Source organism: Gymnoscopelus microlampas (assembly GCF_963454915.1).
Source record: "Gymnoscopelus microlampas genome assembly, chromosome: 12".
Classification (NCBI taxonomy): domain Eukaryota; kingdom Metazoa; phylum Chordata; class Actinopteri; order Myctophiformes; family Myctophidae; genus Gymnoscopelus; species Gymnoscopelus microlampas.
This window is the reverse complement of record NC_139949.1, coordinates 30,471,593-30,491,050: the sequence shown is the minus strand read 5'-3', so window position 1 is coordinate 30,491,050 and position 19,458 is coordinate 30,471,593. Positions and strand designations below refer to the sequence as shown.

Below are 19,458 nucleotides of genomic sequence, written 5' to 3'. Positions count from 1 at the left end.
TATTGGACCAAACGTACTGTACCCTGTGTAGCCAGTTGGGTTTGTGTTGGGTCTGTGTGAAGTCTAAGTTTGCACGTTCACGTCTCCTTTCTATCTACAAATGCCAAAACACATTCCGCGTTCATAACATGACCAAAAAATGCGTTTCCTGCAATTCAAAATATGTCATTATGTATCTGTCTGTGTGAATGTACCTATGAAATGACAAACAAAAAAAAACAACAAAGCATGAGGGATTTGTACGGGTGGACAACTATAAATCGTTGCAGTTTAACTGACATTTGGCTGGTGGACAACAGAGTGATGCATTATTTGACATGCATCTCTTTCTATGCAAAGTATATGAACGATAAAGAAATATATTCTGCCAATTCAAATATCATTTGGAGCTCTGACAGCCCCTATATAGCTTAGTTTTCGTTTACAAAAAAAAAGAATGGTTAGATTTAATTTACAGGTGGCTGAGAATTGGGAAGGCTAATTTTTGACCAACTATTTATACTTGTTTTAACAACCATGGAGGACTTTGTTATTATGTTAATAACAGCAAATCTATGCACTGACCGCAAACAATAAGCACAGCTAATAATGCAATATAGTAAAAGTATGCAGACTACTGAAGTAACATGCATATGCAAGACATAACATTGGCTGATAGTGGTTAGAAATTGAGTTTTAACTCCACCAGACCAGGAAGAAGTGGCCGCCATGAAATAAAATTCATTGATTTAACCATGCAATAGTCTCAGAAAGCCGAAATAACAACAAAATCAATGTATTCATCAGAACACTTGAATCCTCTGTCAATATAAGCAGGGGGATGTAGAAATGGCTGCGCCTGTCTTCTTGTCCACGTGATTTTAAAGAACATATAAAATGATGTATAAATAACGTTGCCTCTATCTTCATGTCTAGGTGATTTGGAGGAGGCCGGCTGTGACATACATCCCCTTCTACCGAGTGGTCTTCTATACCATGAACTCTGGCTCCTCCCAGGATGTGGCAGTCGAGCATTTCCTGCGTGACATAGAGAGGCGGAGCAAGCGGCTGCATTGTGCTGTGATAGGCTGCGAGGAGGAGCGTTCCTGTAGCGACATGAACCTACTGTATCGTAAGAGTCGTTTGGACTGGAGGCATCAAGGAAGGGACCAAGAGGGCAGTAAAAAGAGGTGAGAAGCTCAGGCTGGGTGGAATGACATGACATGACATGATGTAAATTTAAACCTCTTAGCCAATTTAGTTATTAAATTCCAGCAGCTCAAAGCCACGTTACTTTTTTTTGTGTGTGAATAAAATGTTATTTTAACCAATCTGATTTGAACATTTTTACCATTGAGCTAATAGAGCCTGCCTGCTTGCTCAGGGGATAAATTGAATCTTGACCATCTGTCAGATCCTCTTGTCTAGGTGAGACATGACCTTTGACACGATCTAAATGTCTCAATGGAAGAGCAGGGAGACAAAATACAACCACCCCAATTGTATAAGTTATATTGTATTAACATACTCTGCCATACAGATTGGACACAAATATATTTTATTCATAAAAAACAACTTCAATACAATATGCAATACAATATTTTAACTGTAAAGTGTGATTTTAAATGTATGTCTTTGTCATGTGGTTAGTTGATTGCCTGTATTTGCTGACACTGTCTTTATTGGATTGAAAAGGCCCCTTGATTGTTCTCTCCACCCTACAGTATCTAACAGACATGACTGTCATAGGATTGTCTGATTGTTGATGTGGCCTATATAAGAGACCAGTGTTTGTCTCACTGCAATTGGTTGGTTCTGAGGAAGGCCAACAGGCTGAAATGTCAATCAAATAAATCACTGCATATGGAGCCTTTTTTCCTTCTTTTTAACCCATCAAGATCTGAAGCCGATTCTACAAATGCTTTCTAAACCAGTAGTTCTTTCAAGATTTTTCAAAAATGTTCTCAGCGCGTCACTTTGTGCTGCACTGCGAGCTTGTACATCTGCTATTTTTTGAATAGCCAACGCAAAAATCGAAAATGACAAAATGGTTTTAATGGGTTTTTAAGTTGGTTCTGTTGTATTCAATTTCCCTGATCTTCCATTGGTCTAAATTTAGATTCTGTGGTAGGGTCTGACCACTACTGAATGACAAGTGGTACTGTCTGAAGGTCCACATTGAATTCCATCCCCTGACCAAGCAGGTGTGCTCATGAAGCATGGATCATGAAGTCAAGAGAACCATTGACCAACAATCATTGGACAAAGTTGCACAGCAACACTCCATAGTAATGATTGCAATAATGTAATGTAATGTGACCTGTCATTTTACACACACACACACACACGCACGCACGCACGCACGCACGCACGCACGCACGCACGCACGCACGCACGCACGCACGCACGCACGCACGCACGCACGCACGCACGCACGCACGCACGCACGCACGCACGCACGCACGCACGCACGCACGCACGCACGCACGCACACACACACACACACACACACACACACACACACACACACACTCTCTCTGTTGAACAGTTTCCAAAACAGTCATGCAGGTTTGTCTGTATAGCAATATTTCAACAAGAGGAAATGTAGAGAGCGTAAACTCAGCCGTTTAATTTTGGCTTTTCCAAATAAAAATACAGTATTATGAGAGAGAAGCAGGAAATGTCAGTGTGGTTGTTGTATGAATAGAGGATGAGAATTTGAGATGAAGCCCTATCGCCATCGTCCTGCGTCCTGTTTCCGTTAGATGGAAGCAAGTTATTCTTAAACATGCAGCATTTCACTTGGCTCTAAATCAGCATAGCTTCACAACTGCAGCAAATTGTTCTTCATATTCATTAAGTTGTAATACATCAGAAATGCATTTACAGTATGTGCAAATACATTCGTAGATTTATAGACGGTCGAAAATATCATATTCTAGCCTCTACAGAAAGCCTGTATGAAAACACTCAGTATGTTTGATTGATTGAATACTTTATTAGTCAGAAATGTAAACAGCACAAGGTACAGTCAGACATTTAGGCTAAAAGGATAACCGAAAAAAGTCCTGTCCTGCATTTTCTCATTTTGGAATCGAATCAAATCAGATTTGAAGTATTTTTCACATAGCAACTTCACAGTATCATTTTTATCCAGTAAATGAAATCAGTAAAGAAAGAAAGCAAAGTGGTTATTGATGTAGCTGCGGTTAGTAGGATAAATTGAGGTTTATATAGCTTGTTAAAAAGAGGAGGCCAGTGCTGACAGATTCACTCAAACTGTAAAGTGTTACAGCACTTATGTTGGCAGTATAGTCAAGCTTCAGAACAGCACTAAAGTGGATTGCAGAGCAGAGGTGTAGGGCAGCACAGCACAGCATGAATGACCAACCTATAAGCATGGACACATGGTGTTGGGGATGAGCCACAGGACGGGATAAGTGGTGATTAGGAACGGTGCAGGGTCACCAAAGAAATTGCAGAACCTGGGAAACAGGCAGGGGGGAGCAGCAATAGCTGCAGGGTCAGTGTAGGTTTGTATAGGAGGATGTAAAGAAATGGAGAGAAACAGGACAACGGTTTAGTGTACAGGGTTCACTGAAAAGTTTGGATGACTTTTAGAAAGAATCTCTGATGCACTAATATGAGCATCTACAGAGTATTTCACAACATAGCGATGTTGCCCCGGAAAAGTTACAACTTCCCTGCGCTCAAGACATTATGGTGCAAGTCACCAGGATACTCCCAACACTTTGCAGGTTTGCACTCAACAACATTACAAAGAAAGTTAAAAGACATTTTTTATAAGGGTTTGATAAGAGCACAGACATTTTACACTGATGAGCCACAGGCTGAAACATCTGTACTAGCTTGTCAACCCCTCATAAAAAAACAATTTTAAAGCCTTTTGGCTTTCTTCGTCATCTTCTTGAGTGCAAAGTGTTTGTGAGATTGCCCTGGTGCATGTTGAGGTGCTTGAGGTACTGTACTTGAGTAAAATCTTTAGGTATTTTTACTTTAGTGGAGTATTTCCAATTTTCTGCACTTTTACTTCTACTCCACTGCATCTCAGGGGCAAATATTGTACTTTTACTCCACTTCAATTATTTGAAAACTTTAGTTACTAGTTACTTTGTAGATGTATTTTTTATTACAAAACATACATTAACCACTTCAGTCCTATGTACATTTCGGCCATTTGAAAATAGCAGATCTACAAGCTCACAATGCGTCACGATGCGACGCATCGTGAGCTTGTAGATCTGCTATTTTCTAAAGATTTGTATACATTTTTATACATTTGAAAACGTGTGAAATGGGACATTCTGCGTAATGAGTACTTTCGACTTTTGGTACTTTAAGTACATTTTGGTACCAATACTTTTATACTTTTACTCTAGTCAATTTTACTTACTTTACTACTTTACTTTTACTTGTAACATAGTGTTTCTACATTGCAGTATTGATACTTTTACTTAAAGAGGTGGTGCCATGGTTTTGCACTTTTTCTGTTTTTCATGTGTCTATGAGGTTGATAGAACTTCATTAAGGCCCCCGCTGGTGGTTTTATGGTGTTTCATGTCTTCTCTGACTATTTGGATTTTTTTCCTGGAGGCTGAAACCTTGAGAGTCAAACGTGCCAATCCAAAAACAGGGGCATAGTGACATCACAGAGCCCCCAGAAAACATACCCTCCCCCTCATTATCATAACACAACAGGTGTGGGCATGAGGAGGAGGAGGAGGGACTAGGACAGGTGGGTGGTGCTAAGGTGGTGGAGGAGGTGCTAAGGTGAGAACCAGGCATACTTAATGAACTGGAGGCGTGTCCACATAAAAACATTTTTATAAACAATTTCTGTACACTTTTTTTTTTTTGAAAAAAATCCTTAAATAATAATAATACCTTATGATCAGGTTTTAGGGTTGAAAAATATCATGGCACTCCATCTTTAAGTAAAAAATATGAGTATTTTTTCCACCACTGTGTATTACCATACTCTATCATACAGATCAGTTAAAATAACGTTTTATTCATTAAAATAAATCCTGAGGCATCAGTTCCAGACTTGCCCATTATATTAATGAAGTCTTGACGTGGTAAAATCATTGATGAGTTTCTAAGCAAAATGAAAAGGTCAGAGATTGAGTTTGATAAGAAATGTACACCTGACTATGCCTAGAAATGTAAGGTCTTTATCATAGTTACTTGGGACAAAACTGTATTCAACTGGATTATGATACTGGGGTATTCATAAAACAAAGTATCAGCAGGTTTAGTAACATTATGGGTCAGGAGGACTATTACAACAGAGAGTTTTCTCATTCATAGCATGGCACCCTAGTCATCAGAGATTTGTGAATCTCTCACCACCTTTCCTTGAAATACTGAGTTATATGGCTGAGCAGGCTGACTATTCATGTCACACTCATGCCTTTAATGTGGCCCATGGCACTTGCCCATAATGTGGTTAACCAGTTGATTATCTATTAAATATGCAAAAGTCTGCATAAGATTTTAATTTGCTGTAATCTGCACTACTGGTCAGAATATTGCAACGGTAATATGGTGGCATCACGAAAGTCACCACTGTGGTGACTTTGCGCTTCCACTCACAATGAATTGTGAGTTCATTGTGAGTGTTACACACCATTGTGTGTAATAACCATGCACGATTCTATGCTGATAAAAATCATGTCTCTAGGCTTTGTGTCTAAGAACAAGACATTATTTTTGCAATTCTGACTCGCACACTCAAAGGCACTTTTAGTGTGTGGTTAAAACCTTGGCAACAGCTTTAAAAGATTTGTAGTCTTTCACCTTCTGTCTCAGCACATGACAATAATCAAGGCTGCAAAAGAATGCTTTGGTTCAGCCTACCTAATGTTTTACCACTGAAACCTTATAATAATGAATTGACTGGGGTCCCCCGGGGGTCTATTGGCCCCCTCCCTTTCCCCTCTACACCAAATCTCTTGCACGTTGTGAACTGGCAGATCTTCTATTTCCACTGAATGTTCACCTGTAAGACATGCCGAGAATAGGGATGCTAGGGCTCATGTGGTTAATTGCTTTTAAGTGCTATATACTGTAAGAGGTTGGTGGGAAAGAATATGATATACAGATGCAAAGAAGTAGAAACTAGACCCATAAGCTACTGAGCTCCACAGCTTCTTTTGTAGGCTAAATATGGGCTTGTTGTATTTATGATTATTTATGACATGTGTACACCCCATGCACAGACATAGCATTCTGTACACAAAAACATTCACGTACATTTATGCACACAGAAACCTTCTCCCATAATGCGATAAGAACATTTGCATCTTTGTTGTCCATGATGAGCAGTGTCAGAGAGGTTTCAATTTCACGAACAGCACTGTATGCCCTGAAATCCCCAATTGATCGTCGTCCTTGCAGACAAGAGCTGATCTTCAACCCAACAACGTGCCATGGTAAATTGAGCTTAAGTGTTCATGTTGCATACTGTTGCTTTCCCTTGGCACCAACCAAGCACACAAATCCAGCCCTGAAGTGTGTTTGTATGTAATAATAACCACATAAATGAGGGATTTGATTAGATGTTGAGAAATGAAATATCTTATTTCACCACACATGTACACAATGAAATAGATATCTAGATGTTCCCATCTCTCTGCTGAGGCAATAGATAATAATAGATCAATACATACCTTGAAATAAAATCTGAGACTGTTGCTAAATAAAATCTATGAGACAGCAGTGATTTCTTCCTGGATGGCAGCAGAAAACAGCAATAATGCTTTCTGTTCAGTCAGAGTTTAAAGCGTCTCAACTGAATTCATACAAGAGACAACAGAAAGCACATTTATTTAATTATTATAAATTCATGAGTTCAAAGAAACAAATCTAACAAATATAGTACAATACACATCACAGCTCACACTTACAGACATGGTACCATACATTGGCAGTATTCATTATGGAGTGATGTAATTATGTTGTTTGGAGATTGCAGAGAAAGTGAAATTAGAATTATTTTGTTTTGGGTGGTCAGCAGTGAAAAGTAACTTCCTTAATGGAATGTGTTTGAGATGAGAGAAGATGAGGGAAGAAATGGAGGGATACGGTATTACCAGTGTCTGCTGGTTTTATAAGTCTCTTTGTGATTCCTTTAACCTTACACTTTGGATTAACCCCCAACTTCCCCAAATCCCAAATGCCAAAAGAAGTTTTAATTGACCTGGCTAGTGTTCCGCATAAATGTTCTGCTACTGGTGTTGTTGCTACGCTTGATTTGTATAGAGAAACCTATACAAAACCTAAAGGCAAGGGCAACAGATGATTTTAAATGCTGGACATTCTAATAATGCGAAAAACATCACTTATGTAGCATTCTCATAAACTATAAATATGTTTTATAAATGTTGAAAAAAGGAGTTTGAACAGTTAGTATTGCCCGTCCCCAACATTGAGTTGAGCAGTTTTGTGATGTCAGGAGTGGAGGAAAACTCAGCTGAACTCCCTAATACAAGGATACGTGTGTGTGTGTGTGTGTGTGTGTGTGTGTGTGTGTGTGTGTGTGTGTGTGTGTGTGTGTGTGTGTGTGTGTGTGTGTGTGTGTGTGTGTGTGTGTGTGTGTGTGTGTGTGTGTGTGTGTGTGTGTGTGTGTGTGTTTTCTGCAGAACAAAGAGATAGACAGAAAGGGAGACAAGACACCCAACGAAATGACTAATTATGTATATATATATATATTTAGGGGAGAGGAAGGGATGAGGTCAACTAAAAAGGATAGAAAATGTGTTGCTTTGTTTACTTTCAACTGCAATTGCTAAATTCTAGAATGTCTTTCTCTCCCCTGCCCCGAAATCCCACCTCAGCTCCACTCAGAATGACCCCTCGGCCACCGTCGGCAAAGCCCGCGACCTGGCCTCCTTCCGCCGGCACTTCAGAATGGGATTCATGACCATGCCGGCCTCCCAAGACCTGTCCCCTCACTCCTGTGCCTCAGCCATGGCACCGCGCTCGCAGTCCTGCCACGCTGTGGGTGCCGGAGATGCCGGTCTGGAGAATGGTGATGATGACTACTCTGACACCCAGTCGCAGCACGGCGGCCGCTGCCCCCCAGCCAAACCTAAACGACACCCCACCACTCGACTCACCACCTCTTCCTCGGACCCCAGAGGACGCCCTGAGACCTCGCCTCCTGCCCCACCTACTCACTCACAAGCCAAACATTCAGATAAGAAGAACGGTAGGCTATTGGTTTGGTGTTTTGAAAGAGTTATATCTATGGGAGAGAGAGAGAGAGAGAGAGAGAGAGTGTGTGCGCGCGCACATGTGCGTGTGTGTTTTCCTTACATGCTTTTATTTATGTATATTTGTTACATTTTTATTCAGGTTTAGATAGGACTGTAGCAATGGATAAGGCACTGAGGGCAGAGATGGGGAAGCACATCGGTTTGCTACGGTGCACCCCATATAAAGTATTTTTAAAATGTTACATAGACTCCTGTTTCCATTTGGACTATTGCACAGTTTCTAAAGCACTTTGTAACTTTGTGTTTAAAAAGCGCTATGCAAGTCATCCTGGGGGTATCAGAAGGGATGAAGAAACTACAACTACCTCAACAGCGCCTTCTTTCATACGGCCTTATTGCTGCAAAAAAATTGATACTCTTATTTTGGAAGAAGAAAGAGACCCCCACAATCAAACTCTGGCTCAACAAGATGACAGAGTCCTTACATTTAGAAAGAATCAGATTTATACTCAAAGATAAACTGAAAGATTTTGAAAAGATTTGGAGTCTCCTTTCTTAAAGGTTGAAAGGCTAATCCTTGTGGATGACCCGTGTCGCACGTAATCTGGGGCAGCACTTCTGGGGAGGGGGAAGGGAGGCGGGAGGGTCCCTTTGTTTTTTGCTTAAGTTTGAGTTTTCTTTTTCTTTTTTTTTCATGTTACCTGTCTGTTTTGTGTTTATGTCTGTTTGTTTTTGTTTAAAAAAAGGAAGCTATCCATGTATGAAAAGAAATGTATAAACATAACCTGTGCTTCACAATAAAAAAGATTTGAAACAAAAAGCGCTATGCATCATTATGACGATGAAGATTATTATTATTATTAACCCATTACTTCTCCCACAGCCATGAAGAAGTCTGAATCAGGAGACGTAGGAGGGAAGAAGGTGCCTCCGTTAAAACCCAAGAGGAGCCCCAGTACTCAGCTGTCGCTCGACACGCCTTCACGCTCGACTCCTTCTGCCACCTCGCTGCCTTTCCAAGGAGCAGAGACGAAGCCTCAGCGAGGGGACGGGGACGATGAGCCCGTCTACATAGAGATGGTGGGACAGGTGTTCACCAGAGAGAGCCAGACCGCCACCCCTCACCCTGTCACGCCCGTGGCCACCACGCCAGACTCGGACTCAGACCAGAGTGAGGCCATCTACGAGGAGATGAAGTACCCACAGCAAGACGACAGGGAGGCCCACCGACGGCCCGCTGTCAAACACGACAAACTGAAATCTTCCAAACACTTCCATTCAACGCCGTCCTCCGGCAGCTCCTCCTCGCCGCTGCCGCGACCTTCCTCCTCCTCTCCCTCTTGCTCCAAATCTAAATCCGCCGTGTCCGTGTCCCACTCCTCTCCCCTGCCCTCCTCCGTGTCCTCCACCCCCGTGCCCCAGGCCCTGTCGTCGAGTCCGCACACTCCCCGGGCACCCACTCCCTACCTGCTGCAGGGGGGCAAGTCAGAGACGGAGCCCAGCACTAAGATCCCTGCCCCCTTCCCCAACCTCCTGCAGCACCGCCCTCCGCTGCTTGCCTTCCCCCAGCCAGCTGCAGCCTCCAGCGGGGTCGGGGTCCAACACAAGGCCTCTGCCAAGACGGGAACTCAAAGCTCTGGCGTCACGGCTCAAGCCAGCACCTCCTCCTCCTCCACCTCCGCTCTTTCCTCCCTCCCGGTGCTGCTGTCGGGCTCCAAGGAGTCGTCCGGGGGGAGCGCGGCTCAACAGGACAAACACAACAGAGAGAGCCAGTTGGGGCCTGCGCCGGGATTGAGGGCCCGGAGCCACTCCACACCGCTGCCTCCGTCCTCCAAGTCCACCTCCCCGTTCTCCCATCACCACCACCACCACCCGCACCATCGGCCCTCACACTACCATCACTACCGGAAGCCAGAGAGGGGGGATTCCCCGAATCCCACCAAGAGCAGCTCACAGGCAGCCAGTCAGTCCACCACGCAGACACAGACACAGGCCGTCGGGAAGTCGGTCAGCTTTCTCCTGAAGACAGATAAAGCAGAGAGGGAAAGAGACAGAGACAGAGACAGAGATAGAGATAGAGATAGAGATAGAGATAGGGACAGAGACAAAGATAGAGACCGCGATAGAGAGAGAGACAGGGACAGAGATAGAGACAGAGACAGAGGCGATAGAGACAGAGACAGGGACAGAGATAGAGACAGAGGTGATAGAGAGAGAGACAGAGATAGAGACAGAGACCGTGATAGAGAGAGAGACAGGGACAGAGACAGAGACCGTGATAGAGAGAGCAACAGGGACCGCGATAGAGAGAGCAACAGGGACCGTGATAGGGAGAGAGACAGAGACAGAGGTCGAGACAGGGACAAGGAGAGAGACAAAGACCGGGATAAAGACAAGGACAGGGACAGAGAAAGGGATAAGGACAGAGACAGAGAGAGGGAACGTGATAGGGATGGAGGAGGCCACTCCTCCCAGATGGACCACAGCGCCACCACCACCAGCAGCCAGACATCTCAAAGTAGTGCCAGCTCTACCCCAACGCCGCTGTCCTCATCGCAGCGGTCTCACTCCCGGCCACACCTCCGTTCTCACACCCCACACGGGCTGCCAGCCTACAAGCCTCCCTCCTCCGACAGCCCTCTGTTGTGGACCTACCCGTCGGGGGGTTTCCGGAGACCCCCAGCCTACGAAAGCCTGCGAGCGAGCTCTCAGACGCCCTCTGCCCTGCACCAAGCCTCAGGTCTCTCAGGAGGAGGGGACGGGGCGACTAAAAATAATGCAGGATCTAGTTCCATCCAGGCAAAGGCTGGCTTCATGCCATGGGACAGCAGTGCTGGTCTGGCCTTTGCAGATGATGGATCTTATTGGCCCATGCAGAGGAAATTGTCCTTTAGCCATGGGAGCAGAGATACAGAGAGTAAGTTGTTTCTGTTAAAACACGGGGGCTTTGCGAGGGAACGCAACCACTTTACTGTATGTTACTCCAGTCCAACTTTTCAGAATGAAGAAAAAGAGAGAGTATGTGAGAGAGAATGAGAGAGCATACGGTATTCCTGATATACAGTATATTCTTGCACAAAATGGGGAGTGGCAGAATTGAGAAAAACAAAGGCTTTATATATCTCTGCTTTCGGGCAGAAACCAGCTATGTCCAAAATATCAACTTTAGAGGAAATTCAAAAAAGAAAACATGTTTATAGAATAACACAATACTGCCTTATCAAAGTTGGTATGGTGACTTTATACATTGTCAGATACTTGAATGTGTCCTTATATTATCATCACTCAGCTCAAGTGGAGTTAGGACGTTTTTGACCATTAATGTGGAGATAGGGTCTTTTCCATCTGACTTTGTCATTCTAATCAATGATGGAAAAAACAGCTATCTCCAAAGTTGGAGGTTTGACCGACAGTTTTGAGGATCCAATGGAGTTAGGAGGTTTAGTCAAAAGCGCTTTTTAATACATTTCATTGTTTCAATATTTGTAAAACCCACACCTTTAAATGTAAAGGGTGTTCAATAGCACTGATTTGTAACTTTGTTGCTTGTATTGACTCATTTTGTTTTTTGTCACTCTCAGAAAAGGATGGTCGGGCATGGAACGGCAGCGCCGATGCCCTGCTAAGGATGGATAAAGAAGATCTTGGTATGGGGTCTAGAGGAGGTCACTCTGGCATCCCAGTGCATTTCAGTGCCAGTGGCAGGGGCCACAGTGAGTCCCTTGCTGGCATGGACAGTAGCCAAGGATTCAGAGCACTACCCAGAGCAGGGCATCCTCTGCCATGTCAGACCTTCCCTGCCTGTCGCAATGGAGGTAGGCAAACATGGTAGCCCTATAGTTAACCACTTAATCCCTCTATACGTAGTAAAACGGACCTGAGTTGCAACTGTAACTCAGGTCCGTCGCAACGACGCGTTCTGAGCTTGTAGGTCTGCGAACGTTCCCCCCAGAATAGGGATGCCAAAAAAAAACCTGCCTAACGATGATGTCACTGGTAAGTGGGTTTCTGAACTGTCCACAGCCCTCCTCTGAGACACAGACTGAGTAGAATGGTACCATATTATCATGGGCATTAATAAGGCCCAATTATATGAAGACAGGTTGAAAATTGGTGAAGTCGTACTTTAAGATAATAATAATTTGAAAAAGCTATAATTAATTTATACAATCATGCTAATGCTATTCCAATATGTAATATAGAGGGACAAATACAACAATAGCATTATGACCTAAACTGTCTGAAATCACCAATACAATTGTACTAAACTATACTGAACTAAAGCTAAATTAAATTAAGCTACTGTACACTAAACTTGAAAGGTGTAATTTTGAGAAATTGCAAGTGTAGTTTCCCCGACGCAAGTCGTATGTTGCTGCCGTTGAGACCCAAGGAATCCGCTGGGAAGAATTGTGTTCAATAACATGCAATCCAAATTTGGGGCTGATTGGATGTTCATGATACAGTATATGGATTTTTTAAATAGGCCTCTCTCACTAATTTAGCAAGCCAAGATTTTTTTTTTTAAAGCCTTCCGATTTTAATCATTGACCAATCACGAAAGGGCGTTGAGCTAAGTAACAGCAATGAAGGACAAGGACTCGCAACTGAGTCCATTGAGGCGACCCACAAGTCGCTATGACAGTCGGTTAAAAAGTGACCAAAAAAAACATAGGAAAGATAGTAACTATTAAATATCGTCCTATCAGAACAGGGGCGGAGCTAACTAACACCAGTGAAGGACAGGGACTCTCAACTTAGCCCAATGAGGTGACTCACATGTCTGTACGACAAATGGTTAGAAGTTACAAAAAAAAAAAAAACATTGGAAAAGAGTACACATGCATGCACCTTGCGCATGTAATGTCCATGTTCGTGTTAACATGCGCTGCGTAAGCCTGTGTATGTGCGAGAGTGCATATACATTGAATGTAATGTTAGGCCCTATGCATTTACATATGTTATCATGCACATGCGTGTGTGTGTGTGTGTGTGTGTGTGTGTCTGTGTGTGTGTGTGTGTGTGTGTGTGTGTGTGTGTGTGTCTGTGTCTGTGTGCATCTGTGTTTCTGTGTTTCTGTGCGAGTGCCTGTATACTGAAAGTAATGTGGGGTAAAAACATAGTTAGGCTCAATGCATTGATTTGCATATGCATATGCACGTGTGTGTGTGTGTGTGTGTGTGTGTGTGTGTGTGTGTGTGTGTGTGTGTGTGTGTGTGTGTGTGTGTGTGTGTGTGTGTGTGTGTGTGTGTGTGTGTGTGTGTGTGTGTGTGTGTGTGTGTGTGTGTGTATGAATTGTGAGAATGTAGATCAGCTATTTTTGGAAATTATTACAAAAGGAGCGCGTAACAAACATTTGCATGTGCCACTAATTAGACAGATTGCATAAGATTACATCAGCCATGACAATGAGTCATCATATTTTAAACAATTAATATGGAAGTCAATGGAAGGCCTGTCTTGGAACAAATCCCTACTGTATATCGCTATATCTTTCATTGTTAGCTTCCAAGTACAAGGCAATTACAATACAAGGCAATTACAAAACAAGTTTTTTCAATGGAAGTGGATGGACACAGCCACCAATGGCGTGGAAGAGGGGCGGGATCACGGGCGGGACTTGACAAATGGTCAATTTGTAAAATTTACCAGATACTAGTACTAGTACTATCTAGTACTTAGTAAACCAACTGATGTCAACTGAGCGTTTTATACTGCGATATAGGCCTATACAGTAACTGTCTATAGTATTGCAAGAGACTAAAGTGAATGTGCAACTCTGCAAAAGATTCCATTAAATACACAATTGCTTGGTTAAATTTGTTCTCGTCATCATTTCCTGAACAGTAACTAGCAAAGCCATGGTGCGTGCCTCAGTAGGTAGATCACTCCCCTTTGAGTCAAACGTTTCTGGGTTTGATACCAAGCACTAACCTCAGCGAATGAGTGGTATCAATACAATTCTGCACAAGGTCCAGTCCTATGCCAGACTTCCTTTGGATAACTGTCGAACTAACTAAGACATACTGTGGAATTAGAGACTTAATGAGTTTAAGGTTTAATTAACATTTTCATCCAGATAGTTATGCTTTTCAACCCTCCTGTATTTCTCATTTGTCTTCTTCCTCCTGCTAGTTTCCATCTTCCTCCACAGTCCACATCCTCCTTTTCCCACTTCCACTTACAATTGCCCGGCCCTGACCATTGCTCTGCAGCAGCTATAATGTATCCATTTGTAACTCAGAGAGTGTACAAATGTAACCGAATTTACCCTTACTGCAGATTTTACTGTGCACCCTGCCACAATTAAGTTGGATGTCCTCACACACAATTTTTTTCTTCGTTTGACGATGCAGTAGATCATTTCCAACTCTGCCTCAAGTCAATCTTCCAGAAGAGATGCTGCTCTTTCTTAGAAGAGCTTTGAAGCTATACATGTCTTATCAATCTTTAGGCTGAGATAGATCTGCATTCAACTCCTTCCTTCATATTGAAGTCTACCCCCTTCACTCGTGAATCTTGGCCATACACTGTGTTTGTTGAAGCATAGCCAAGATGTGATGTGTTCCATAAACGGTTTGACTGTATCTGTATGCTCCTCACATGTGACATCCTTTGCAACAGTATTCGTTTTGGCTGTAGGTCATGGTTAGCTAGCTCCTTGTAGGGCTATGTCTGCCTCGGGGGGAACTCTGCTTCAGAAATAAAGTCCTCTTCACTACATGAAGGCTGCAATTCTATGTCCCCTTTGAGAGTGAAGCATAATTTATGCTAATAACTGATTTTCAAATTAACAATGTTGTTATTTTGAAAATCTGTTTAGATGTAGAGTTACCAAGATGCAAAACAAGGCAGATAAAATGTAAGTGCTGTACCAATGTGCATTGTGTAGGGGCTAGAACAGCGGATAAAACAGCCGCAGACAAACCTACGCCTACTGATTTGAAAACAAATCACAGTCTCTATATAGATGGGTCTGTGGGTCTGTAGTGATTCTGGTACCTGTAGGCATGCTTAAGAACATAAAACAAAAATCTAGGAAAATATGCCTTCCGGAAAGGTGTAATTTTCAAGATGGCGTCCAAGATTGCTGCCAGAAGCTAGAAATGCATCTCAATTGAATAAAATAATATAAAAGATTTTTCAATTGAGTCTGGTACAGTACCTCTAGGCATGCTTGATAGCACACAAAAAATCTAGGAAAATATACGTGCCAGAAAGGCTTCATTTTCAAGATGGCGTCCAATGGATGCCGGGAGCTGACTATAATGACTATATATCTCAATTGAAAAATATGATACAAAATATTTTTCAATAGATTCTGGTAGTATTGGGCATGCTAAATAACGGCATCTTGAAAATGACACCTTTCCGTAAGGTATATTTTACTAGATTGTTAGTATGTTCTTAAGCATGTCTAGAGGTCCCAGAATCAAGTGAAAAATATTTTGTATGCATTTTTTTATTGAGATATACAGTAGCTATTTTAAACTCCCTTGAAAATGTAGCCTTTCCAGAAGGTAGGCTAGATTGTTGTATGTGTTATTAGGCATGTCTAGGGGTACCAGAATCAATTGAAAAATCTTTTGTATCATGTTTTTCAATTGAGCAGAAAATCTTGGACGCCATCTTGAACATCACGCCTTTTCCTAGAATGTTTGTATGTTCCTAAGCATGCCTAGAGGTACCAGAATCAATTGAAAAATATCAATTTCTTTAGTGTTAAACCATATATTTTTCAATTGAGATATAGCCATTCTAAGCTCCTGGCAGCCACCAGAATTCATTGAAAACCCTTTTGTATCAATTTCTTTGGGGTTAAACCATATGTCTAATATGAAGGAACGCCCCAAAGTCTTTGCATTGGTTCTGCAGTGCAGTTATTTTTTTAAATCTCTGAATTGATGAGTCTGTGACATTCAGTCACAGACTCATCATCCCCCCCAGCACGAAGAGATTCGGACTGTCCTTTGTTCCAGTTGCCATTAGGCTCCACAACCAAGCCTGACCCCCATTATGTTCTATTCTGTTCTTGGATTACGGACTCCTTTGCACATGGATGTACATTACAGAACCATGACAGATTCCTATTATGGATAACTGTTGTAACAGTTTAATTGTTTAGAGATTGTAGTCATTATCGCTGTCGATAGACTGAAGACTGTACACATATATTATCTGGATACCTACTATTGAAGGCTCATCGACACAGTACATATACTGTTTCACTCTCATATATCCACTGTTGATATAGTCAATATCCATTCATAGGCGATAGATTTATATTCATGTATACTGTATATTCACTGGTGATAGATTTGACATTAGGCTTATACCTATTGATAGAATATACATTATGTTAACTCAGTCATCTATCTATCTATCTATCTGTCTGTCTGTCTGTCTGTCTGTCTGTCTGTCTGTCTGTCTAACGTGACTTTTCTGCCAAAGATTAATTTATATCACAGATGAGCCTTATTAGGTGAAATAGTAGTAGTACAGCATAGCATAGAGCAGCAGTATATTATTATAGTTAGACAAACATTCCATAATCCTAATGAGACATTCAAAACTATGCCTACAGTGCTTGTACACATATATGCGTATGGTACCATAAATAAACGAGAGCACAGGCTAACACTTGTTTCGCTCTCCCTCTCTCAGAAGTGGGACGGCTGGGCCGTTCCTCTTCTACCTCTGGCGTGAGGCAGACGGGTTCAGGAGACGTCCAGAGGCAGAGCAGTCTACCAGCATGGGAGGCTCTGACTCAGGTAAATGTACTGTAGTAATCTGCATTGTACCTATAGCATAAACACAATCATCACTGATGCTAAATACAATTGAGAGCAGTAAGTATTGTCCCCCCCCCCCCCACCTCGGAGACAATGCTCCTGCAGATCTATTTATAGCTGGTTGATATGTCCACTGAGCAGAATAAGGTTGTGGCCAGCCTTAAAAGAATAGGACCCGGGGAAGATGCATAATGTGACGTAAGCAGAGATAGGAACAGCAGATGTGAGTGAGGCAGAGGAGTGTGCCGTACTGTATTTTGGAGTGGCGAGATGCAGTCCAATGGCAGCACATTTTACCCAGAGTCTTGGCGGCGTAACAAATGCTGACGCAGTTTGAGTGTGCTGCAGAAACTGTCTGCATGTGCTTGGCCGACCCTCCCTCACATAGCACAGCAAGACAGTGCAGCACTGCATCCTGGTGGCTGATGCTGAGAACCACACCTTTAGTATATGCCACTTATTAACAGCTCGAGGTTACACCTGAGCCTTTCAGGCCAGCAGGAGTGCAGGGTTCATTCATTCTTGAGTATTTCTTTCTTATTTTTCAAATATATAACATAATACAGTATATTTATGTCAGTACGATTAAAAATGCCATAAAACTCAACGTTTCTTTCCCCCCTGCTTTTCTTGTTGTATTGCACACTCAGCTGCACGGGCTGCGAGAGTCTCGAGCTCCCTGCAGTCCCAGCGTGTCTCGGCAGCAGCAGCAGCTCCAGCTCCACCAGCAGCAGTTGCAGTTGAAGCAGCAACTCCAGCAGCTCCAGCAACAGCACCACCTCCAGCTGCAGTTCCAGCACCTCGCCCAGTTGGCGCAGGGACAACCTCCCATCGCCGGGGGCAACACCTCTTCTGCAGCGCAGAGCCAGAGAGACGGCAAACTGCTGGAAGTGATTGAGCGCAAACGCTGCCTGTGCAAAGAGATCAAGGCCCACAGGCGACCTGACAAGAGTCTGTGCAAGCAGGACAGCATGCCCATCCTCCCTAGCTGGAGACGGACACCTGAGCCTGGTAAAACTGGCACGCCACCCTGCCAGAGGCCTCAGGCCGTGGTGTGGGACACCGCTATCTGAGGCATAACGGCAAGCCAGATACTGTGAAGCATCAGTGACAGAGAATGGTAGTGGATGAATATGGTGGAACCAAAAACAAACAAAATAGTGGAAGATGGCAGGAGAGATGGAGAGATTGAGATTCTCTCAAGCAGAAGTCACAGTGTAACCATCACAGAGGAAGCACATGATGAGGACGAGAAACACTGTTATGGTATGGTAAACTCAGACTAAAGAACTGTCATCAATGAAAGTTCCTAAAGACTTTCATCTTGTTTAGGCAAAAAAGCAGTGATTGATCAAAGTTTTCTTGAGAAAAAAGGAATGAAGTAAAATAAGCATTACAATCAGACTAAGTCCATTTCTTATCCAGATGGTTTGACTTTGTATTTGCTCTGTATGTCCTTCTTGACGTGTTCTAATTGCCAATGATTTCAATATTTATTGCCACAATATAAATCGACAGAATACAGATTTATTAACACTGAGACTGATGTATTCTTTGATTGGTGTTGCCAAATTCCCTCCTGATGACTTCAGGCATAACGGAATCCTGTTTTCTCTTTCTGTATAAGGAGAGTATCTTGAAAGAATGCACACAATAATATTATGGCACACTTAACCGCTGTCCGACAGAAAATACACACAATCGTGTTCCCAGAAAAACGTGAAGGTCCTTGAAGTGTCTTGGTACCAGTAGGTTGTCGTTGTGGATGCCAATAATCATGACGGAGGAGTAAATGCTACCTAACTGTTTGCATATTTGTAATGTAAATATATTTACTTTCTCAATGTTTCTGCAATTTTATAGCAATATACTCCCAATGTTGGAGCAACATAATTAAAACTTGTGTCAACTAGCCTAACATATCTAAGACTTGAACAAGTCATATTTACTGTGTCATTCTCTGCATGTCACAATAGACATACAGTATTGTAAAAATATGTTTAGAGAGGATCATAACAGAATTTTACATACACATCAGATCGTGAATATGATAATGAAATCATGTGGTTGTATAAAAAAGACTATTGTGTTGCTAAGGGTATAATTAGAGACGGTTTTATGACAGATGGCACATACTGTGCAGTCCAGCCAAATACAGACATAGCTTAATTGTACAAAACTTTCATAATGTCATGCTTATTTACAGTTGCACATAAGTGATTGTTCCACCCCATGAGAAGTTAGCACTGACACCACAATCACCACAGACTGTAGAATATGGTGCAACTGATAGGACTGTGAATAATGATCACCTCAAAATGCTGGAACAATCTGCACAAAAACATGGCATAATATACTTAGGAAAAACAAACACCCTAATGTACTGTAAATAGATATGTAAAACTGTATTGAAAATGTAGCAATTATTTCCATTTTCATACTTGTAA

At 42.4% G+C, this 19,458-nt stretch overlaps 1 protein-coding gene across 1 annotated transcript; it reads left to right on the top strand.

Moving 5' to 3' along the window:
• Positions 1-975: 975 nt before the first annotated feature.
• nyap1 (neuronal tyrosine phosphorylated phosphoinositide-3-kinase adaptor 1) lies at positions 976-18,084 on the top strand (the record flags this gene model as incomplete). Its single annotated transcript, XM_084074059.1, has 6 exons — positions 976-1,169; positions 7,839-8,212; positions 9,103-11,136; positions 11,801-12,034; positions 16,884-16,990; positions 17,662-18,084. The coding sequence occupies 6 exons, from the start codon at positions 976-978 to the stop codon at positions 18,082-18,084; spliced, it is 3,366 nt and encodes a 1,121-aa protein (XP_083930185.1).
• Positions 18,085-19,458: the final 1,374 nt, after the last annotated feature.